The sequence below is a fragment of the Hyperoodon ampullatus genome (assembly GCF_949752795.1).
Source record: "Hyperoodon ampullatus genome assembly, chromosome: 8".
NCBI classification, from domain to species: Eukaryota; Metazoa; Chordata; class Mammalia; order Artiodactyla; family Ziphiidae; genus Hyperoodon; species Hyperoodon ampullatus.
The window spans coordinates 112,106,891-112,132,371 of record NC_136921.1 but is presented as its reverse complement, the minus strand read 5'-3'; the positions used below and the strand labels follow the sequence as shown (position 1 = coordinate 112,132,371).

The following is a 25,481-nucleotide window of genomic DNA, read 5'->3' as shown; positions in this document are numbered from 1 at the left end:
AGAATTTAGGCTGTTAGCTAAGTCTAATTCTTTAATGCCTGGAATAGATTTTAGGGGACACTGATGCTCATTCATAGGAATATAGTGGTCTTAATTTGTAGTACTGTTGTCTTTTTCTTTATGTTTTATTCATGCATATTTGTTATCTACACTGAGGGACAGATTTGCTTTTTTGTTTTGTTTTGTTTTTCTACTTTTGTCCCGCATTTATATATAAACATATTGATAGTTTGTTGTTTAAGACTTTGACAACAAATATTGCCTCTATTGCTGACTAAAATAGAAGTACTTTTGTGGACTAGTACTTGACATTAGTTATATTTGAGTTTAGTATTATACCATTGTGTATTGGTTGTATTAGTTTCCCAAGGCTGCTGAGACAAAGTACCAAAAACCAGGTGAGTTAAGACAACAGAAACTTACAGTCCTGGAGAAGTCTGAAATCAAGGTGTCAGCAGGGCCAAGATCTTGCTGATAGCTTTAGGGGAGAAATCTTCCTTGCCTCTTAAAGCTTCTGGTGTTTGCGGACAGTCCTTGATGTTCCTTGGCTTGTATATGCATCACTCCAGTCACATGGCTGCCCTGTGTGTCTTCACATTGTTTTTCTTCCATGCGTGGATATGTCCAAATTTCCTATTTTTATAAAAACACAAGTCATTGGATTATAGCCCATCCTGCTAACCTCACTTTAACTTGAAAGACCCTATTTCCAAATAAGGTCACATTCTGAGGTACTAGAAGTTAGGACGTAAACATATCTTTCTGGGGGTACACAATGCAACCCATAAAATGCTGATTTTGTAATCTCTTAATTTATAATTTTTATAAAGCATTATGTTGTGATTAAATGTTTATTTCGGGAGATTACTGATATGTTAACTCTCATCCTTGTAAAATTTGGTCTTGCTTATGTTCTTAAGTGGCTGTGTTCAGTCTTTGTTGGAAGCCCATATAATTTTGAACTTTTGAACCTTGGGTTCTCATCACCATTGTATCCTTTCTCTATTTCACCTTTCTGCCAAAATTTGCAGTTTTAGTTTTCATTGTCTTATGAGAAGCTGTGGCATGTTAAAAATCCATTTGTGTATGAAAGAAGGTTTTTGATTTTGGGTTTTTTTTCACCCAGCCAGTTTTAATGCTGCAGGTGTAGTTTTATAATGAGCCAAAATAATCACTGCCACTGATGAGCACGGATATTTGATCTGGAAAACCTGTGGATATGGTTCAAAGTTATTTTCATAATATTTGTTTTTTAGGAAGTTTATAGTGAGCCATCTGATGTCTGTGTACATTGTAAATAAATTGCTAGAGAAGCTTTCTAATATTTAGAAGTAGACTGGATTTAGAATTTCCTTCAGTATTTTCTACCCACCTTATTAAGGATATAAATTGTTATTAAATAAAAGTGTAACAGTTGGGTGCCACATCAGCTTATGTGCATGCAGTTTTTTTTTTTTTTTTTTTTTTGGTGGTACGCGGGCCTCTCACTGCTGTGGCCTCTCCCATTGCAGAGCACAGGCTCCAGACGCGCAGGCTCAGCAGCCATGGCTCACAGGCCCAGCCGCTCTGCGGCACGTGGGATCTTCCCGGACCGGAGCACGAACCCGTGTCCCCTGCATCGGCAGACGGACTCTCAACCACTGCACCACCAGGGAAGCCTTTTTTTTTTTTTTTTAAATTTTTGGCCGTGCCGTGCATCATGCAGGATCTTAGTTCCCTGATCAGGGATGGAACCCAGATCCCCTTCAGTGGAAGCACAGACTCTTAACCACTGGACCGCCAGTGAAGTCCCCAGGCAGATATTTTGAATGAAGAACTTTTTTTAACTTGAAGGATTCAGAAATTTATAACTTAATTAAGAAATTTACAAGTTTTAGGTCTAGAACTGTATGCTGGATTTCTGAAATTATATAAGGAGATTGTTGTGGGTTTTACCCAAATGATTTGAAATTTCCTTTTGTATATGTGATTTAAGTTTAACAGGTCTTTATGCCCGTGTTATACCTGAATTACTAGTTCATAATAATGCAAATAGGATAGAAATTTGAAGAAAGCTTTAAAAAAATTTCCCCGTGCAATTTTCCTACTTTTATAACTGTTTTTCAGTTTTTTCTTTCTGATTGTCCATCAAGCATAGGTTGACTTGGTGAAATTATAATTTTACTTACATCAAAATAGATCTCACATAGTTTTAAAAAATATAACTGAAACGTTCCCACAGCAGTACTTTTGTTTTTTTGGGCTTTTTACACTTGAGGCCTTGTCTCTGGGTGGAAGTTGAGTTTTCATTGTGTTAGATGAATTTTGTCTTTTTTTTTTTTAATGACCTTTTTGCTTTGACACTTTAAATATACTAGATCACGTTCTATTTAGTAACACTTTATTACGGAAGAAATACAAATGAAAAATTTGTCTCACTTGAAAAAATACAATTTTTGACATGTATAAATAACTTCTATTTTAAAGGTATTGCTATTAAGGAGTCAGCAAAAGTGGGTGATCAAGCTCAAAGGAGGGTGATGAAAGGTGTTGATGACCTAGACTTCTTCATTGGTGATGAAGCAATAGAAAAACCTACATATGCAACAAAGGTATATTTTTATGATTTGTATAAATATAAATAACATTCTGTTTCAAAAAATTAGTTTGTTCTATAATTGTGCCACTTGGAATTTCAGTCAATTACAAGCCTAATACCCTCAACCTCTTCACAATAGAAATTTCTTCTTCTCTCTGGCTCCTCCCAGCCTTGCTTTGACTGTAGTGTTTTTTTTTCCCCAAGAGGAAGATTTTAGCCCCTTCAGGTGAGCAGTATTTACTTTTTCCATCTCAGAATCATTAATGTGATTGGCTTTCTCTTGCCTCCACATCACCACACCTAGAGATATTTCCCTCCTGTCTTTATTCACACCCACACTTTCTGCCCTTTTGAAGCCTATGTCATCTGGAAGTGCCATTCTCTTTCCTCCTTTTTATCTTTTTCCCTTTCTTGTTTGTTCCCTACCATTCTTCCTCCTTCTCCCTTATTATTGAGGTATAATTTATATACAGTAAAATAGGTAAGGCTTAGTTACACAGTTTAAAAATTTTTGTGACTGTAATCATAAAAGTTCAGGACATAGAACAAGTCTAGTAACCCAGATGCTTTCCTTGTGTCTGCTTCCACAGTCACTACCCCACCTGCACCAAAAGGGAAACACTATTCAAATTGACTTTACCTAATTTGAACATTTCTTCCTTGGTCCTTCTTTGCTTCCATTTTAGTAATTTATTCATTAACAAACAACTACCAGGTATAAACAACTTTACTAGGTGCTGACGTTAAATAAGAAAAATGGCTTTCCTGACTTCGTCTATTATAATTGGTGGAAAGGAAGCCATTGAAGAAATAATTATAAGTGGCTTGTAGTTATACAAATATTCGGCTCTTGGAGCTTAGAAACAAGACAGAACTGGAGATAAATATTTAGAAGGTATTAGTTACCTTTGGAAGGGGTAAGATTCCCTAGGGCTAGGCCTAGGACAGAGTCTGATCAATGCATCATTTAGATTTGGATGGAGGAGGAAAGCCTACAAAGGAGACTGAGAAGGCGCAGTTAGAGAGACTGGGTAAACAGGAAGGAGAGATAAGAGTGTGGGGTGCTGCGACCAAGTAAGCTAGAGCCCATAGGTTATTTGCTGTCTTTAGCTACAAGGATGTCATTTATAATCTTAATAAGAATAGTTTTAGAAGAGCAGTGAGGCTGGATTAAAGTCGACTGGATTATGAATGACAAGGAAAAAATGACAGTAATATTCAGTGAGGTTTAGCTTTGATTGGGAAGGAGAGATGAAGAGACAAGTTGTGGGCTTAAAATGGAAGAGATGCTTAAATGCTAGTGTGAAAGAGTCATTAGAAAAAGAGATTAAAGTAACAGGAAAGATGGTGTATAATACAGGGCTCTTGACAAAGTTAAAGGGATGGAATCCAGATGATCTAATTGATATATGGAAGATCTCTTACATTATAAAAAATGAAAAAGAAAAAAGAGGTAAGGATGGAATCAGTTTTATAGATTTGGTGAAGAAAAGTTGGATTCCTGACTGTTGGCTTCTGCTTTCCTTGTGAAATACATGGTGATGTTATCTCTGCTGCCCAGGAAATTGGGGGGAGAAAGTGAAATCTGAGTGATAGGGAGGATATTTAAAATCATCACTGTGGATAACAGAGTAGGGAAACAAAGGCTTGCCAGGTAAATTTAGGTCCATTTGGGAATAGCAATTATGAATTCTTAGTTTTTTCAACCAGTTCTGTGTGATTTGTGTGATCAGCATTCTGGGCCTAGGCAAGTTTAGGGTAGGACTGTTGGGTTGGGTTTTGGTAGATGCAATGACAAAAGGAAGTATGAATAGTCAAAGTGATGGGGCCTAAAATCTAAACTGTGTGTGTGTTTGTGTGTGTTGTGAGGGGGATGGTTTTTGGCGAGGGAGGAATTACAACAGCCAGTGGACTGCAAGTCTAATTGTGATCTAGAGAGATACAGTGAGGTGCTGGAGTATGCTAGAAGGATAAGAAGTTGTGATCAGAGAGGGGTGTACTTGCATTTCAGGGATTTAGAGATGATAGTGGTAATCTAAACTGTGGCCAAAATGGAAAAGACACCTTTAAATGTGATGAAGTCGGTGAGCTGAGAGGCCAGAGTTCCTCTGCGTTGATTCTGTTCTTTTAAATACATTTTCATGTCTTCCAAATGCAACAAACACACCCAAACGACAAAATTCTTTCAATCCTACTTTCTTTCCTCAGCATTTTAGCTATTGTTTTATTTTCCTCTTTTAAAACCAAACTTCTTATTTAGTCTCATTATTTGATAAGCTCTTTGTTAAATCCAATTATATGTAACAATTTTCATCCTTCTTGATTTGTCTTTCTTTCACAAGATTACTCTGCTGGTTCTCTTCCTAACGTGAACTATTCTTTTTATTTGTTACTTGTTTATTTTTTTCCCCTACTGTGTCACTGGTTCTTTATCCTTTGCCTACTACTCAAATGTCAGTATTTCCCAGGTACTGTCCTTGATTCTCTTTTATTTCTTTATTAGAGACTTTCTCTAGGTGGTCTAATCCACACCTTCGTCAACAACCACAGCCTACATCTCTACTTCCAATTCCTTGACCCCATTTCCAAGTACCTACTGTCACCTACCTACTACCTGGCTCTTGAGTTTAATATACTCAAAACAAAATTTATTACATATACTCTACCCTTGCTTATTCCAAGATAAGACAAAACACAACTTTTGTGTCTTAATTAATAGATCCTTTCCATCCTGACTCTAGAGCTAGAAACCTAGTGATGATATCTTTGAGTTTTTCCTCGTAGTGACAGAAATCTTGAATCTGGCCTAGCGTTATTTACACCACAACTGGGGCTCTTAGTCTTTCTTCCTTGGTTCTTTTAAGATTCATTTCAGCTTTCCCAATGCTGCTATAATAATCTTATTAAAAATCGAAGCTATTCTTGTTTATACCCTGCTTGAAAATTTCTACTGATATTCTGTTTCTTATAGAATAAAACCCAAGTACAAGGCAAGTAATAGTTTTTGAGAACCTGGTCCCCTTCATGTAGAACTGATCTACCTGTCTACACCCCTTTCCCTAAAGGCACACGTGTTTTTCATTGATAACTGTTGTGTTTGTATATTATTGCGGTGTTTGTATATATTTGTTTCTATTCTCTATTTACCCCACCCCCTGAAAACAAAATTAACAAGGTTGCTCCTTTAAGACCCAGCTTAGATACGACCTCCTCAGTCATAGAGGAATAGGAGCGTTCCCATTTTCCCTCTGAAGCCAAGTTGATCATCTTGTCCTAGGTACTTTATTTCCTTAAAAACTTGCAGTATTATGTTTGTATCTGTTTCTTTCACTGGACAGCTCCTTATGGCAGGATGTTCATGTCCTTAGCATTTGTGCCAATGGTTATAGTAGGTGCACAATAATAAATGAGGAAAAATGAATAAACGACACTTAGAACATTAAAATATATCAGTTCCAGTAATGTTATAAAATGAATGATGTAGTACATTTTTTCCTTCCCTAAAGCAAAGTGGGGAGTAAAAGTTATTTTTTAAGTATAATGACTTAGTATCTAGAAGGCTATGGTGAAATGTGGATATTAGGAATTAATAGATAAAAGGTTTAATGATTGAGTAGATGACTGTAGGATATTTATTTCACTAATGCATTCAGTCTTAAGTACTGGGGGTGTATTTGTACTATGTGCATGGAACTGTATTTTTTTGTTTATTTTTCTTTTGTATATTTTTTGAACTTTTATGCCTACGTTTTTACTTTGCTTAAGGAAGTCTTCATATATTCAGAATACTAATCTTTAGTTACATCTGTTGTGAAACTATTTTATTGCAGAGATTCACAAACTTTCTCAGTGCCCTTAGTTTCTCAGTAAAATTTTTTACAGTGTCACTTAGAAAGAAATTACTAACAGTTCTGTTTGTTAAGTAGCAACTTAGTAGCCACTTGAAAAAAATAAGACATATTTTTAATTGTTAAATAATCACAATTACTAGTAGGATGCATGTGCCTGTCGGGCACTTCACAGTTTCTTACACCTGGAATCAGATTTCACATCACCGTCCTCATTTCTTATTGTACATGGGTTTTTGGGGGGAGGTATTTAGTTTTCATCATAGCAACTCCTGGCAACCCAGCTTTTCAAAGAAGTGATATTACTTGAAGGGAATCTAGTATGATCTGATGTTGAAACTGAACTACTTTAAAGGAGTAGGTATGCAGTGCCAAACTGATTCTGAGTATCACCAAATTTCCCTGGAAAATGTAAAATATTTGCGGTGTCTTTGAGAATTTGCTGTAGTACCCTGGGGCTCCGTTTTGGAACCATGGTTCTATAACAAATACATATGACTTGTCTTATAAAATTTTGCTTGATTGATTTATGGTTATTCTTGCTCTGTACTTATCAACGGTGTTTTATATATTAGGCACACAACAAATGCTTGTGAAAGAGCTAATAAAGATTAAGCAAATTGTCATAACCTGTCATTTTCACAGGCTAAATTTTAATAGGTTACGTTTCCATTATTACAAAACTTTTAGCAGTCTAGAAAGACCGGTACAATGACCTTCCATCTAGATTGAACAGTTTTTAACATTTTGACATATGTGCATTGTGTTTTTTAATTGAGACATCTGAAAATACGTTGTAGAAATAATTTCTTTTATCTCTAAATAGTTAAGTGTGCATCTTCCAATGATCTGCGTGTCATTAGCACACCTAAGAAATGCTTTCCTCATCTAATACTCACTAATGATCTGTTTTATTTTTGATTTTTTCTGATATTAGTAAAGATTTAATTCTTGTTTTACTTTTTGTTTTAATAGTGGCCAATCCGCCATGGTATAGTTGAAGATTGGGACTTGATGGAAAGGTTTATGGAGCAAGTGATCTTTAAATATTTAAGGGCGGAACCTGAAGACCATTATTTTCTTTTGGTAAGTACAAATTGTAATTTCTGTGAGGAAATTTTTTTTTTTTTTTTTTTTCTTTTTTTTTCGGTACACAGGCCTCTCACTGCTGTGGCCTCTCCCATTGCGGAGCACAGGCTCCGGACGCGCAGGCTCAGTGGCCATGGTGCATGGGCTCAGCCGCTCTGCGGCATGTGGGATCCTCCCGGACCAGGGCACGAACCCGTGTCCCCTGCATCGGCAGGTGGACTCTCAACCACTGTGCCACCAGGGAAGCCCTGTGAGGAAATTTTTGAAGAAATTTAATGAGAATGTTTTCATCGCATCTGTACTCATAGGACATATGTTCTTGTTTATTAAATTGTCATGTATCTAATGACTTTGTTATAAAGCTGTATCATCTTTAGTATCTTCAACAGTAAGTTTCAGGGGAAAAAGTTGGAAACATGGCACTTTCTTTTTTAAAAAAATAACTGGTCTGGGCTTCCCTGGTGGCGCAGTGGTTGAGAGTCTGCCTGCCGATGCAGGGGACGCGGGTTCGTGCCCCGGTCCGGGAGGATCCCGCATGCCGTGGAGCGGCTGGGCCCGTGAGCCATGGCTGCTGAGCCTGTGCATCCGGAGCCTGTGCTCTGCAACGGGAGAGGCCACAACAGTGAGAGGCCCGCGTACCGCAAAAAAAAAAAAAAAAAAAAAAAAAAAAAATAACTGGTCTGATTATTATTTCATTTGTAATTCTTGGTAAGAAACTACAATATAATTTAATTTTTAAACGTTTTTCTTTCTTTTTTTTTTTTTTACCAAAGTAACGCATGTTCATAATGTTAAAAAATCAAGTGCTATAATATCAAATTTAAATTAAAATTTTCCTTCCTCACCTCTCCCTACCCTTGAACACTTGATTTCCCCCGCGCAAACACTTTAAGTTTTTTAAGAGTTTTTCTTGATAGTTATATCTTGTATTTCTTGTATTTTTGTTTGTTTCTTTATGTTAATTTTTTTGCTGCGTTGGGTCTTCGTTGCGGTGCGCGGGCTTCTCATTGTCGTGGCGTCTCTTGTTGTGGAGCACGGGCTCTAGGTGCGCGGGCTTCAGTAGTTGTGGCACGTGGGCTCAGTAGTTGTGGCTTGCTGTCTCTAGAGCTCAAGCTCAGTAGTTGTGGCGCATGGGCTTAGTTGCTCCGCGGCATGGCGGATCATCCCGGACCAGGGCTCGAAGCCATGTCCCCTGCATTGGCAGGCGGATTCTTAACCACTGTGCCACCAGGGAAGCCCATATTTTTGTTTTTTTTTAAGAGTAGGCAGTCTATTAACTTCCTGCTAGGTAAGATGAGTATTTCGTTCTTTTCCTTTTATCCCCTCCTTAACACAAAATCCTTACCTTCTCCCTCTTTCTGTGACATAGTTTAATTTTGGGTTAAATTAATATTTTAATATTTTTAATATTTTATATTTTATTGTGATTGTGAATATTGTTTATGGTTGGACCATAAACATAAAGTTGAAAAGAACCTTGCAGTGAATGCCCAATATACCCACAACCTAGACTCAGCAATTACTTTTACTATAATTGTTTTAGGACATCTGTCTATTGGGTTATCCTTCAATCACTCCATCTTTTTTTTTTAATCACTTTAAAATGAGTTGCAGATGGAGTCATTTCACCCCTAAGTACTTTAACATACATTATCATCAACTAGAGTTTATTATTGTTTACATTTTTTCTTTTATATAAAACTTACATTCTATAAAATCACACATCTTAACCCTACCGTTTTATGGGTTTGACTGGGCATTGGCAGACTTTCTCTAAAGCTAGTTAGCAAATATTTTTGGCTTTGTGGACCATGTGGTCTCTTTTGCAGCTGCTTAATTAGCTCTGCTGTTGTAATAGGAAGCAGCCATAGGCAATACTTAAATGAGTGGCTATGGCTGTGTTCCAGTAAGATTCTGTTTACAGAAAGAAGTGGTGGACTAGATTTGGCCTGCAGGATGCATGATGTAGTTTGCCCATCCACTGGGTTTGACAGATGCATACATCTGTGTAACCTAAACCCTTATCAAGATAACAGAGCATTACTGTTAACCTGGAAAGTTATCTCATGCCCTTTTCTAGTTAATCCCTGCCCCCATGCCCTGGAGGCAACCCTTGTTCAGATTTTTTCCGGTACATACATGTTTCGCTTATATTTGAGTTTCATGTAAATGGAATTGTACAAGATGTGCTCTTTGATAAGACTTCACTCATCATAATCTTAAGATTCATCCATGTTGTTGCACATACAAGTAATTTGTTGCTTTTTGTTGCTGGGTCGTATTTCATTGTATGCCTTCCTGTCCATTTTCCTGTTGATAATCACCTGAGCTCTTCCAAGTTTTTGACTACTGTGAATATTTTTTGGGTACTGTGAACATTCTTAAACAAGTCTTTTTGTGGACATGTTTTAATTTTTCTTGTGTAAATATCTAGATATGGAATTGCTGTGTCACAGGATAGATGCATGATTGATTTTATAGGAAACTTTCAGAACTTTTTCCAAGGGATTGTACCTTTTTGCACACCCACCAACTATGTGTTAGTGATCTGGTTACGTATCCAGATCCAGCATTTGATGTGTCCGTTTTTTTAATTTTAGCCATTCTGGTTGGGTGGGTAAACTTTCTCATTTTGGTTTTAATTTGCATTTTTCTGATGACTGATGTTGTTGAGTACTTTTTCATGTGCTTATTAGCTATTTGTATATCTTCCTTGTGAGGTCTTCTGATTATATTTTATTGTATTTTGTATAGAATTTCTGCTTTTCTTGGAGTTTATAATTTAACTGGCTTGGTTTTTAGTTTGCTTAATTTTATATATAACTCTTACTGAATTATCTTCAAACTCTTGAACATAGTCCAAAGCCCTCCTAAGTTTAAACACATCAAGTAGTTTATAAGTAAAAGGTTTTACATACGGAAAAAGTCTATTCCTCGTTAATTTTCTAAAAAAAATTTTATAGTGTCTTTTAAAGTTTAAAAAAATGATTTTATTTAAAATGAATTTAAGTTTTATCTCTTTCCTTTTGCAATTTATGTTCATTAAATTTAAGCAATCATTCCTTACCTCAAGGTCAAAAAGATAATTCTTCTGTATTTCTTAAGTTTAAACTTTTGCCCTTCAAGTGAAAATATTTGAGATAACAAAAAGGACTGGATAGTCAAATCAGATTAATAAGAATGATGTCTTATGTAGTTTCAAGCTTTGGTAATATAAAATGATTTAGGTATTCCTGAGGCATAAGTGAAACATGAAGTCCAGGATTTTGAGGGCTGCTCCTTAGGTCCTTTCTTGCCTCATTGGGATGTGTTCTGGCCCAGACTTAACCTGCAGGTTTCTAAGTGACGTGATGTATGCAGTCACATAACTTAAACTGAAGAAGCGTCTTAAACTGTGTAAACATTGCCGTTTTATACTCTAGCAGTTATATAAACATACATATCTGTTTGAGTTCTCTACTGTTTTTTTTTGGTCTGTGTGTCTTTATTTTTGTACCTCTGAGTTTAATGACTTTTAAATACAGTGTTTAAAATACATTATTTCTCACGTAAAAATTATCTATGAATTTATCAAAATAATTTGATATTGCATACTTAAAATCTTATTCAATTTAATAGACTGAGCCTCCACTGAATACTCCAGAAAACAGGGAATATACTGCTGAAATAATGTTTGAGTCCTTCAATGTTCCAGGCTTGTACATTGCTGTACAGGTAAGCAAGTTTAGAAGTCAAAATAAGCTTGACTCTTAAATTTTAATCTGGTTTAATTCACTCTTAAAATATATGTATATTTGTCTTAACCTCAAAGCGTATCATAGTTCTCTACTGAACTGATAATTTAGAAATTGTATTAGAGGAATGGAGCTATTTAGTTAGTAAAAGGGAAATGTTAAAGGAAGTAAGTTAATGGTTTTTGGATAAATCAAGACCTTTTATAGAACAGAAATAAGGGAACTGATAGTTATTGAGAATTTACTCTATGTCAAGAATTTTCTGTACACATTCATTTACCCTTGTAACATTCACTGTGTCCTTTTTTTGTAGTCTGTTTTGAATGACTTACCACTACATATATTTGACCACTGCCTCCTTTGTGCCCCTCTGTATCCTGTATATCACAAATCCCCATAATATTTTATTGCATTTAATTTGTGTATATATCTGTATGGAACAGCTTCTCTCCCATCCCTCAGGATCAGAGCTTACTTCTTACTTGTTTTTTAACGCGGTAGCAAATGTGATACCTGGCATATCACAGATGCTTAAAAAGTATGTAAATTACTGTGTAGTTTTGTTAGCCCCCAGTTATTATGGTGTGATCCTGTGTTAAAATAGGAGGATGGCCTAGTTACCTTTCTAGGTCCCTTTCAGCTATTATATTGCAAGTAGGTAAAATAAAGCCAGCTTAGTTCTGTTTTTAATTAATTAATTATTTATCTTGTTCGAGGCTTGGATTTGTATGAAATTTAGGTACTTTAAAAAAAATGAACTAGCTTCATTAATTTCTTAATTTGCAAACTCTTTTAATAGAAAAAATTATATTTTATTGCCTATGCCAAGATTTTTTGTAGAAATACATTATTTCATCAACTTTGCTTTCCTCATTAAATCATAGTATTTGGAAGTGTGCAATGGCCTTTTCTGGTTAAATAGCTTGTTACATATTCCTAAATGCATGTTGCACTTAGAAAATTCGGAGCTAATCTTATGAGTGATACTTAGTATAGCCATCTATGTACTCTGATGATTGGTGGTTGTGTGCTTCTCTACCTTACTTTGTGGTATGTTACAGGCTAGGCCATATAAACATAGTTTTAAGTCCTGTACTGTACTATCTCATGTTAGTCTTCCACATTTTTGGGGGGTATAGGAGGAAAACGGCCCCCACTAAAATATCGAAAATTTGTAAACATGCCCCTAAAGACTAATGTAAGCCTGTAAGTTGTCTTAATAATATGTAGGTTGTGAACAATTTTACTGTATAATATAAATAAATTTTGTGTATTCTCTTTCCAAAGATACTACATTTAAAATTGCATAAAGTACTCCAGTAAAAAAATTTTTCTAATAACTCTTTGTTTTTATTTTTTTGCTTATCATATTTCTTTTTGTTCAAGGCTGTTCTTGCCTTAGCTGCATCGTGGACCTCCAGACAAGTAGGAGAACGGACGTTGACCGGTACAGTAATAGACAGTGGAGACGGTGTCACTCATGTCATCCCTGTGGTAAGGATAGTTTAAAATTACTGAACAGGATATCAGATAACACCTGGAAAAGTTAAATTATATGAATTATTGCCACCTTTTAAAAACTTTAAATATTACACTTAAAAATTTGATGTAATTTGACCATTGTTCAGCTATAGCTGTTTTGCTCAAATTATTATTAGAACCTTGTAAACAAATTCCAGATTTTTGTTTTTTGCTATAGGTTTGTACTACAGTTAAAAATAATTAGAAAATTATTAGAAATAGTTTCTAATTCATAATTAGGAAATGATGAATTAGAGTATGTGGAATGGAAATATGCCTTTCTTGTCTTAAATGTGGAACTCAGTTTTCCAGTTTGGATGCGTCTGTTTGTGTGTTAGCCAGTTGATAGTTTTTCTTATCCTTAATTAACAGATTTCATACTGGTCATAGGTTATCTACTAAATAGCAGTTAGTCGAAAGTACATGACCATTAATGACTTCTGGGGAATTACGTTTTTGAATTAAAAAGCTCAAGTTGTGATTGTGCTTCATGGTTTGGATTTAATCAAGCATGTTAAGAAATATGCATCAGATTGGATTATTTGTGAGAGATAGCATTTTTCTGCCAAAGCCTTTCTGCTTCCAAGTTTTAATGACAAATTAGATTTTTTATTGTGTCTAATAGATTCAAAATGGCTACTTGAATTCATTCTGATTATTATTGCGTGCATATATGTAGAAAGGTTTATCTTTTAAAGTAATTTTTATGTTATATTGAATAGCATGTAAAGAATGAAATTATTTAGAACTTTTATTTTTTCATTATTCTTATTCCTCATTTTAATGCATCAGGCAACCTCAGTTGAAGATTACATCCTCCGAGTGACTACTTTTGGATTAGATGTCATAATTTATTCTTCTGATGTCCTTATAGTAATAATTGTCCTTCTTTAAAAAAATAAAAACTTCCTTGCGATATAATTCACACACCATACAATTCACTCATTTAGAGTGTACCATTCAGTGTTTTATTGTATATTCATAAAGTGCATCCATTACCAGAGTCAATTCTAAAACATTTTTATCACTCTAAAAAGAAACCCTGTGTCTTTTAGCATTCATTGTCCCCCCCGTAACTTTAGCCCCTGGCAACCACTAGTCTACTTTCTGTCTCTGTAGATTCGCCTGTTCTGGATATTTCATATAAATGGAGTCATTCTTTTTTTCTTTTTTTTTAAAACATTTGTCACCAGGTTTTTGTTTTTGTTTGTTTGTTTGTTTTTATTTTTGTCTGTGTTGGGTCCTCGTTGCTGTGCTCCGGCTTTCTCTAGTTGCAGCGAGTGGGGGCTACTCTTTGTTTTTGTGTATGGGCTTCCCATTGACGTGGCTTCTCTTGTTGTGGAGCACGAGCTCTAGGCGCACAGGCTTCAGTAGTTGTGGCTCACGGGCTCTAGAGCGCAGGCTCAGTAGTTGTGGCACCCTGGCTTAGTTGCTCCGCAGCATGTGGGATCTTCCCAGACCAGGGCTCAAACCCGTGTCCCCTGCATTGGCAGGTGGATTCCTAACCACTGCGCCATCGGGGAAGTCCTAGAGTCACTCTTTTGTGACTGTCCTCTTTCACATAGCCCAGTGTTTCAAGATTTATCCATGTTGTAGCATGTATAGTACTTCATTTCTTATTATTGCCAAATAATATTTCATTGTATGGATATTCTACATTTTAGTTTATTGCCATTGGGGGATATTTTAATATCTTGGAAATTAGGATGTGTCCAACATTTTGATGGCTTTTTATAATTTAGTTGGTATATTTTTCTTTCTTAGTGCTACATATTCTTTTCCCTTTTTTTCCCAAAATGGGACAATAATAGTGACCTATGTCATAAATCTGTTTTGAGGATTAAATAATGCATATATGTATGTTGCTTAGAGATACATAAAGATTCTTAAAATGTTCATTTAAAATTCTCATTTAAGCCTCAAGATCTATGCTGTAGATTATATTATCCTTTGAGGACTTCAGTTTACTCATTTATAAAATGCAAATAACTGAGTTGCTTAAGATCACCAAATCATAGGTCATGGGGCTGGGATCTGAACTTGTTCTTCCTGACCACAGTCTTTTCTTAACATCTACGCAATTAAGCAGTAATATTATTATCTTGATAATTAATATTGGAGTAGGTAATTTGCAAAAAGAAGTAACCAACTTGGAAAAGAAAGAGTTTTAGTAAGAATATTAAGAATTGGGTATTCCTGTGATTTTCCTGCCTTCTTTTGAATTAAAGGACTGTTTTTTGTAATTTCAGTTTATCTTTTTTTATTGACTTATTAGCTATGCTATATATTTCTTTGTTATTGTCATTTATTTTTTGGTGGTTTTTGCTCTAGGGCTCATAGTAAACATCTCTAATTTATTACAGTCTAACTACAAATAATATTTTACCATTTCATAAACAAGAATGTTGTGATGTTAATGAAATTTAATTTTGCTACATTATTTCTGTACTTCTGAGTTGTATTAGTAAGTTTATGAATTCATTCTGCAGAATTAAATTATTTGGAATTATGATGGTACATGGACTGCCTCAGGCTTGTGAAGTTGGTACCTACTTCATTAGGAAAATGATAGCCAGCTTGTAGGTTAATGATCACATTTCTTACAATGCAATCTAAATTTTTTGCTGAAATTATAGAAGATTTAAAACTAATATCCTATTTGAAGTCTGTTATCTAAAACCTTTAATACTTCTGATACTCACTATTTCTTTGTTGTTGAGTCATTTCAGTCTTGGTTGTAAACTCTTATCAGTAGGAGAATAAATCTAAGCTTTGTTCATAAGTTTTGTTCATTCTTATTCATAATATCTGTACAGTATTATAAGTTCTATACTAAGTTAACTGTGAGGAATACAGTTGAGGAATAAAGACTAGAAGAATTCTCCTGGGATAAAGCAATACTTAAGGATACAAATACAGTAATCTGAGAAATTGGTCTTTAATGATTAATATAGGTGATACTGATTTTTGAAAACGTTGAAAGTAAATTTGACACTTTTTTTTTCATCTAGGCTGAAGGGTATGTGATTGGCAGCTGTATTAAGCACATTCCAATCGCAGGACGAGATATAACATATTTTATTCAGCAATTGCTGAGAGACCGAGAAGTAGGAATTCCTCCAGAGCAATCCTTGGAAACTGCTAAGGCAGTAAAGGTAAAAAAAAAAAGTTAAGAGTATAATTTAGTTAAAAATCAAAATCACGTTATAATATGAACATGAAAAATTCTTAAGTGAAGAACAAGTAGTTTAAAAAAACTTTCCTTAACCAGTTACAAACCACTACTCTTATTAATTACATGTATTTTTCTCTGCATTTCTTGTAGGAAATTTTGGGAGATTATCAGCCCTTTGCTTGCTCTCACCACATTTCACATTTGAGAGGACTAACATATAAGAACATTTATACCAACTGACTTCAACATACATTTTTGTGATTATTCTCTTTAGTAAAAATAAATGTAGCATGCCTTGGAGGTACTGTGGGTTCTGTTCCAGACCACTGCAACAAAGCGAATATCACAATAAAGCGAGTCACACAAAGTTTTTGGTTTCCCAGTGCATTTAAAAGTTATATTTACACTATATTGTAGTCTATTAAGTGGCAATAGCATTATGTCTATAAAAAATGTACATACATTAATTAAAAAATACTTGTTGCTAAAAGATGCTAACCATCATCTGATAATGCAGAGATGCCAGAGAAGTTCAGTTTGTAAAAAACACATTATTGGTGAAGCACAGTAAAACGGGGTATGCCTGTAATTAGTTCACTTCACAGTCCTCACATCTCAATTCTCGCTGACTTCTTTATTTTTAATTCTAGCAGTTTTCTGTTACAACAAAATTTTTGATGTCATTGATTCATTTGGCTGTAGAATAGAGGCAATGGTTGGCTCAAGTGATATGGCCCATAGAAGAAAAATGTGAAGGCTGTGTAAGGTATTTTAATAATTTGTATGCTACACCAGGGCTTCATGCAAAATACCAAAATATTTAACATTGCTTTTTAAATTTATCATTTGTCAACATACCCAAAGAATTTCATTGGGTCTCACATATGTTTTGAATATGTCAAAGCAAAACTTCCCAGGTAAAAATAACTCCATATATTTGACGGTCTTTGCATGATTATAGTGTTTTCCTTGCTTATCAAAGGATAGGAATGAAAATGAATTTACTACTTCCTAGGTAGTAAAGGAATTTGTAAATGGTGGCAAGAAGTCACCTCAGGTAGGTGGCATCAAAATTAAATATGTAAAAAATTAATATGAACACTACTGTTTCAACATCTTTGGGAAATCTCTGGAGTTTAAAAACTAACAAAAACACCAAGGATTTGTTCTAGAGCATACTAGTGCTCAGTCTTAATGTCTTTTAAGGATCATCATTTCCATGTAATTCCTACTTCCAAGATTTGGAGAAAGAAGACCTAATGACATACTCAAATTATCTTCTGTTTTCCAGTATTCTTTCCCATTATGTGTGTTGATTATCAGTAATAATATTTGTACCTATCTTGGATAGAATCCTTGATTTATACAAATATGTGAAATGTGTGTTTTTCTTCAAAAAAAAAAAAAAAAAGAAATAGACTGGCAATCAGGAGTCCACAAATTGCAGATAGAAAGTTATAACATGTTTGCACTGCATTTTTGATGAAAACTTTTACTGAGGATGTATATCCAAATATGCAGTCATTCAGCCTTGCAGGTAATATAGTAAAAAAGAATAGTTTATATTTTCAGTTTTTTTTCTTTTGCTGACTTAGCCCATAATCTTTTATTCCAGATAGGTATTAAAGATCTATATATGTAAAAAAAAAAAAAAAAAAAAAAATTTTTTTAAACTGAAGTTTAGTTGCTGTATAATATTATATTATAAGTTATAGGTGTACAATACAGTGATTCACAATTTTTAAAGGTTGTACTTCATTTAAAATATTGACTATATTCCCCATGTTGTACAATATATCCTTGAAGCGTATTTTATACCCAATAACTTGTACCTCTTACTATATTAATTTGTGTGGTTATGTCAACTATTTATTCTCCAGTTCTTTGTGTATTTTATGTTTTCTTTTTTCTAAAATATGAACTCCTTTAATTATTGAAACAGCATAAAATTTTGGATGACATTAATGAGTGTTTTCATGAAATAGCACTGAAATATTAGAAATTGACTCTTTAGTTTAAGTCTTATTCTCTTCATTTGTGAAACCTTCAGTTATGTATAGGAGATGAGCTGTTTATTTTTACTACACATATGATAACATCCTAACATAAAATTTTCTTCAGCTAAATTTGCTAATTTTATTTTCTGAAGATGTTTTTTCATTTGATTTTAGTTTACTGAAAATATGCCATTCTGTTTTGCTTTTCCTAAAGCAAGAGGAAAAAATTACTCATTTCTTTTTCTAGGAGCGCTATAGTTATGTCTGCCCAGATTTAGTAAAAGAATTTAACAAGTATGATACAGATGGATCAAAGTGGATTAAACAGTATACTGGAATCAATGCTATCTCAAAGAAAGAATTTTCCATTGATGTTGGATATGAGAGATTCTTGGGACCTGAAATATTTTTTCATCCAGAGGTAAGTTTTTTTTAGATGGAATTGTTTTGAAATATTCAGCAGAAAATATCAGTCAGTTATATCAGAGGAGTTAATCTTGGGAACTTTCTTTTGCATACTAAAATACTATAGTGAGTCATATTTTTCAAGAAAAAAATTGTCTTTGTGTTAAAACTGGGTAAACAGTTACTATATTTCATACATTTAGAAAAATGAAACTTTTGTCTAATATTTGTGGCTTACTTGGGGTCATGGAGGGTGAGGAGCTCTTAAATTCATGCTCATTTAAATAAAATATTTTAGGAGATGTTCTAGAACTCTCTCCTCCTCCTCCCATATAAAATAACCATTATACAAAGAACCCTCAATTGACTATCATAACAAAATATTTAACTATTAGCAAAATAGTCTTCTCTCTTTATGAAGTGTTAGCAACATACAGGCTATATTAAATTAATGAAATATGTGCTTTTAATAATGAACAATTCTTCTAGTAAGTTAGTATAAGAACTTTTTGTATTAGAATTAGTAACATTAAATGCCTATTCTGCTTATTCAGCAGTAAGAATAGTTTGTTTAATATTGTTTACTCAGCAAGTGGTAAGTGAATACAGTTTTCATTATCTCGGTTTAAGCATTGTGTATTTAAGATGAAAAATTATTTATCTTGCTCTAATCAAGCTGAAAGAATGAGAGATGCATATCTAAAAAATGGTATAGTTGCTTAATGAATCATGTATCTGGTGAGGGCATGGGAAGAAAGCATCTAAGTCTGCTTGGGAGAATCAGGGAAACTTCTTAGAGGAGATGACAGTTGAACTGAGAAAGGATGAATGGGTATTTCTCAGGCAGGTATGTTAGGGGAGTACATTTCTGGCAGAGAACTATATATATATATATATATATATATATATATATATATATATATAAAAGCTGGGTAGAGGTCTGGGGTGTAAGAGAGCTAGATAATAAAGTATAAAGGAAGAGAGTGGTAGGAGATGGATCCAGATAGGTGTTAATGAGAGACTAAAATGCTATGCAAAGGAGTTTACTGGATTCTGTGCTTGTGCAGAAAAGTTCAGCATGGAAATGACACAGATTTATGTATGGTATGGGAAAGGTCACTCTGGTTGCACTGGGTTGGATAGATAGGAACAGAATGAATTGTGTTGGAAACAGGTGAGTTTATTGCAGTTTCCCAGATGAAAAAAAGTCAGTAGGTCAATGAGAATGAGAAAGGAGGTGAGAGAAAGAACAGAATCGACGTGATTTACTGATTGCTTAGATGTGAGGGGAGTAAGAATATGAAGAATCTGTGATGATTCCCAGGTTTGTAACTTGAGCAACTCAATGTTTTGCCATCACTGAAGTTAGGAAAACGGAAGAAGATAGAAAGGTAGAAAGAGGTGAGTTTACTATGCATCTTTAAAAAAGTTTGAAAATGAACACTTGGGTTCTAAGGGTTTTGAACGGGGCATGTGTCCTGGAGTGAGATTAGATGTCAAGTCATCACCATATATGGTGCAAAGGAGGAGACTGGCCAGGCAGAGAATGTGGAGTGGGAAGGATGGGGCCTTAGTGCACACTAACACTTTATAGACAGGCAGAGTAAGAGGAGCCTGCAGAGGATACTGAAAAGTACAGAAAGGAAGGAGACAAGCCAAGGGATTGTGGTGCTGACATTGAGAGAAGTGAATGTTTCAGGGAGGGAGGAGGTTAAATAGTGCCAGTTGCTACAGTGAGGTGGTAGAGGAAATTTGAGAAATACCCATGGGTTTTTAGCATCCAGATTAGTGGTGATCGCAGGGGAGCAGTTTCAATGGAATGGTGTGATAGAGGCAGTGTGTCGCATCAGTGAGAGGTAAAGCTCTGGGAATTGTCAGTTTTGGGCATCGTGAGAGGCAGCAATAAAAGAAAAGCTTAGTGGCTACAGGGAACTGGTAAGAAGTCAGTTGTAAGAAGGCTGAGGTTAGTTTTATTTTTAAGAGGGGTTACTCCAGGGACAGGTAAGGGGTTAAGTATGGGTGCAGGAAAATGTGGAGCTGGAAAGGGTTAGAGGAGCAGGCAGATAGCTGAAGAAGTTTATCATCATAGTTCGTAGCTTTAATTATTTTTCATGAACTGGAATCAAGCTCTTGTGTTGGAGAAGGAATCAGACAGAAGGTTGAGAGCTGGGAGAGAATAGTGACTTGGAATCACTCTTGAGGAGAATTGAGAAGGTGACTGTATTTCTAGTCGTGGGGCACCACTGAAATTAGATGCTCAGAGCTTGTAGTCATAGCATGGTGTCATCCCCGCCCCACCCCACCCGACCAGGCAGTTTTGGGAAAGGAGCAAAGGGCTTTGCCAAGGCAGAGGTTAAAGTGGTGCAGCCCAGAGAAGAGAGGGAATCCGGAAGGCTGGATTACTAAGAGATAGTGAGGGATACCGGCAAGGATTGGAGGTCATGATGAATTGGCATATAGTTGGAAATGGGGAGCAAAGGAGTGAGCACCAGAAGGAGAGGGCACTGTTGTCAGACACGTATGCAGGAGTTCTCAGATTTTAGACAGCACATTTTCTTTGCAGTTCTTTAACTTAAAAAGGATATGTGCGCATGGTTTTGGAAGTCAGATAACACTGACAGTGATGTGCAGAGCAGCCACTAGCTCTTACTTAGCCATTACTCTTGGTAATTACTTCCAGATTTCAAAATACAGTGCTTATACTGCTGTTTCTTGATAAATCAATGTAAGTAGTTTATCTACTAACCTCCTTTTAGTTGATTTTGTTTCTAGAACCTCTTTTCTCTTAGCCTATTATGTTATGTTATTGGCTGTTATGTTAAATCAGTAGTATGACAGTATTTAAAATATTATACCCGCGAATGTTGTTTGTTTTTGAGGCAGTAATGTAATGTGATTTTTTTCTCTTAAAATTTAGTTTTTCCTAAATTTTTGCCTCACTTCTTCATTTGTGTTATTTTGTTTGTTCGTATATTCTTTCTTTCATTTATTCATGGACATTGTAGTTAACTACCTGGTTATACCAGGTCTGGAAAGGAACCTGGGGGTGTCACTATTCCATGTAGAGAATTTTAACAATTTCTTTATTTTCCACCTAGTATTTTTTTTAATTGAAGTATAGTTGATTTACAATATCTGTTAGTTTCAAGTGTACAGCGCAGTGATTCAGTTATTTATATATATATGTATATATGTATGCTTTTTTCAGATTCTTTTCCCTTGTAGGTTATTACAAAATGTTGAGTAGTTCCCTGTGCTATATAGTAGGTCCTTGTTGGTTCTCTATAATAATTTCTTTCCTTATGTAGTTTCTTATACCTTCAATTTCTGGGAATTTTGAAGGTGCTACAGGGTGCTCTGGAAACACTTAGGATGTAAAGCCCCTGTTCTGTCTTCCAAACAGGGTTGGATTATTTTATTGTTTCCTTATCTCCTTTTTTCATCCTTGAGCATTTAAGTTTCCTTGTACTTTCCCTCTGTCATTGTATTGGGGATTCCAGAGGATGGAGAGAGAGAACCACATGTAGCTGGAAATCAGGGCAGATTTTCCAGTGGGGCCATGTGTATGTGAGTGGCTGAAGTAGAAGTGGACTTAAGGTCACTTGAGTTAAGGAACATAGTTGTTTTGAAGTTGAAATGTTGGAGAGAGATGTTAAAACCCTAAGTTGAGGACAGGAATTAGAGTATTATGGAAGATTCTGAACTAGAGTCTTAGATGAATAGGATCCACAAGATAGATAATAGCATGGAAGATAGGAGATGCCCTGGATTTCAAAATAAGAAGCGTTTACCCTGGATTTCAAAAGAAGCAGCATTTGAGTGAAATACTCTTTACAGATATCTTTAGCTAACATCTTGACTGTCTTAAAAACCTTGAAACATTAGATATGTAAATAAAATGTGTTTTGGTTGTGTCATATTGCTTAGAAAAGTGATAGTTGTCTGGATGAAAATATATCTTGCTGTTTAAGGTTTCATATATAATTTTTTTTATTAATTTAAGTTATCTTTATTGTTTGATATATGAAGTTTTCTTCATTGTTTTTTAAAACTTTGAAACATCTTTTTGTCTCCATAGCTTTTTTCTCTTTGAAATTTCTTCTATGAGAAATCTGTTTTCTTTTCTCTTTTTTAAAGTTAAAAAAAATTAGTTATGTATATGCACATTGTTTAAAAGTCCTAGTTGTTTAAATTCTAGCAAAAAGCAGGAGTGCCCTGTGTATATTTCCCCAATTTTTTTCTAGAGGTATACTCTTATTAGTTGATTCTTTTGGTGATTGCATCCATAGCTGCAAATAGCTTTGGTTATATTGCAACTTCAAGTTTTTTCAGTTTTAGACATTTTTCTATCAACTTCTAGCTATGGAAGAGGGGGATTGCCTTTTCTTTCCTCCCTTTGTCTCCACCACAGACAGTACCTTTTCATAATCTTTTGTCCCAATAGTTAGATTGTAATTTCAGTTAGGTAAAAATCCAGTGCTTCTATGTTGGTGAACACAAATTTTATTTAGATGTGAGCCGTGTAGTTTACCATGAAATATTTTCCTGTCTAGTATTTTGTCTTCCCACAGAGTCATTAATAAGTTGTCCACTTAGTTTTAAAATAATTGTCATTAATTCACTTTGAATCTCTCTTCTCAGCATACTCAGATGCATAGGGGTTTTTCATCAGTTTAATTTTCCAGAGCATCTGATATGTCCCAATCTGAACTTGTTTCCTTCTGCACCTGATAGAGAGTTCACCATCATTCTGGGGATTCCCTTTGCCTCTCTCTTGTGTTAGAGTTAGATCTCTCTTTCCTCCGTCCTGTGTCTTTCCCTTTCTTACTGTCCACTTCTTTATTTTGGTGGAGATCGTCTGCCAATAGAGTTCCTGATAAAAAGGGTACATGGGAAATGAAAACTTTAAGACCTTGCATGTCTGAAAATGTATTCATTTTATCTTCACACTTGTTTGGTAGTTTGGGTGTAGAATTCTAGATGGGAAATTATTTTCCTTCAGGTTTTTTTTTTTTTTTTTTTTTTTTGCGGCACGCGGGCCTCTCACTGCCGCGGAGCACAGGCTCCGGACGCGCAGGCTCAGCGGCCATGGCTCACGGGCCCAGCCGCTCCGCGGCATGTGGGATCTTCCCGGACCGGGGCACGAACCCATGTCCCCTGAATCGGCAGGCAGACTCCCAACCACTGCGCCACCAGGGGAGCCCCCCTACCTCTGCTTCTGATACTCCTTTTTTATGCTACCGTGTACTTGTTTCATGGTTGCATATCTTTTGGCTCTCTGAGGATACTAGTCAGAGGTTTTTTTTTTTTTTTAAGTTTTCTTCTCTCTGCTTTCTTCCAAGTTGCCTTTCTCTTTGTTTTGTTTCCTATATTTTACATGCTAGAGACTCTAGGGGATCACTCATTTAGAAGGGGGATGCTCAGCCTGTTGGAAATCTCAGCTTTGTGAGTAGGACTTGTTGACTATGGCTTTTTCTTTGGAGGATAGCCCTGTGTGTGTTTCTTCAGATCATTTCAGGTAATCCAGTTCCCAGAGAAGACTCCTGCTTAGAGAGTCAAGGTTGGCAGCCAAGCTGAGGAAGAGGGTTGGTATTTCTGTGTTAGCAGTAGGCTGCATGAATATCTTCACTGAAAATCCTGCTGCTTTCAGTTGTGTGTAAAGAGTCCTGGCACTCTGCTTTATTCCCTTTAGAGTATAGGTTGACCAGTTTTCTCCTTGGATGATGATGAGGCATTTGATAGACTTCTTTGGAGGGGATCTGGGGCTTTAACTGCTCCTCAGAGAGACTTTCTGCCAGTCTTCCTCCCTGCCCTCCTTCTAACTTAATTTCAGCGCCGACAGGTACAGCTAGTTCTTTGGGGGATTTGTGATACAGCTTGATTCATGGCTTTTCCTACTGATGACTTATTAAGTGTTTTAGGGGGAGTGCATGGTCTTATCCATCTGCTTTTCAGATTCTGTTTTACCAAATTTTGTTGCTGTTTCTTCCTGTTCTGTTCTCTCCATACTTTGGGGATTATGCCTTAAAAAATTCTCTGTATTGGTGCTTTTAAGAGAGAAAGAGCAAGATTAGATATGTGTGTGTTCAGTTCACCACGTTTTCCAAGAATAGACCTGCTTTTTGTGTCGTATGAACTGTGTCACTTCCCAAGTTAATTTTAAGATTCTTCTGTAATTTTAGATATTTCTGTCATTTGAAGGATTTGCTCAGGTTCTTTTTTTGTTTGTTTGTTTGTTTTGGTTAGATGAAAGTGTGGGCATTTGAGCTTGATTGAACACTGAAGATAAAATGTGTGAAAGAATAAGGGGATATTTATTATTGAACTGCTAAATTTATCATAAATAGTAGAAAGAACTGTTTTTAGAAGGAATGGGTTTAGCACTTCATTTTTTTTTTAAAAAGGAAATTAAAATATTTTTGACAAACCTCTTTGGGCTGCTGTGCTTTAGTTGAGTACATTCCCTATAAATTTTTCAGAAGAGAAAAAAGATATTTCTTCCTTGATAGCTACTTGCAGTAATACTAAGACCTGATCAAGGAACAGTTAGGCAAGACTAATCCTTTTGCTGAAAGTGAAAGAAAAGTCCTAAGGATATTAATAGGGACCCTAGGTTGAGCTTATTAGTATTAAAGTATTTAATAAATCTCCAACACTTTGTTAATTTATTCTTTTTTCCTAAATTTATTTAAGAAATATTCATTGCTTGCTTCTTTACTGTATATTATTCTACTCTTTCTCACCTGGGGTTCTGCAGCACAGTAGTCCGTGAGCTTTTTCAAAAGATATTTTCAAATCAGACTCCATTTCCTTCTAAATCAGAATTTCTGTGGGTAGATCCCAGGGTATGTGAATACTTAAAGGTTTATAAGTATTTTCTTTTGTATATTCCTGATTAAAAATTACTGTGAGAAGGGCATACAGGTACGTAGCACAGGAATGAATGACCCTATCCCTGCCTTTTGCTTGCTTATGGTATAGCAGACAAACTGTCTTAAAGGTAGAAAAATAATTACAGGAAGGTTAATCTCATGTGCATGTGTGTGTGTATACATTATTGTTTTAGGTAAATACTGAAGAAATGTCTAACAAAGAACCACGCAGAGAATTTGGAAGTTTTATATCAACAAGTTG

At 35.3% G+C, this 25,481-nt stretch overlaps 1 protein-coding gene across 8 annotated transcripts in view; it reads left to right on the top strand.

Moving 5' to 3' along the window:
• Nucleotides 1–25,481, top strand: part of ACTR3 (actin related protein 3) — a gene marked incomplete at its 5' end in the record, with an annotated part of 57,869 nt that overhangs the window by 22,502 nt on the left and 9,886 nt on the right. For 4 of the 8 annotated variants that reach the window (XM_079709625.1, XM_079709623.1, XM_079709620.1 and 1 more), the window contains 6 exons: nucleotides 2,467–2,591; nucleotides 7,402–7,512; nucleotides 11,134–11,229; nucleotides 12,636–12,743; nucleotides 15,782–15,925; nucleotides 18,190–18,363. In XM_079709625.1, coding sequence (XP_079565751.1) covers nucleotides 2,467–2,591; nucleotides 7,402–7,512; nucleotides 11,134–11,229; nucleotides 12,636–12,743; nucleotides 15,782–15,925; nucleotides 18,190–18,363 — 758 coding nt within the window. Of the gene's footprint in view, nucleotides 1–2,466; nucleotides 2,592–7,401; nucleotides 7,513–11,133; nucleotides 11,230–12,635; nucleotides 12,744–15,781; nucleotides 15,926–18,189; nucleotides 18,364–25,481 lie in introns of those variants that run through there. The other 4 variants (XM_079709619.1, XM_079709621.1, XM_079709622.1 and 1 more) reach the window with 4 other exon arrangements.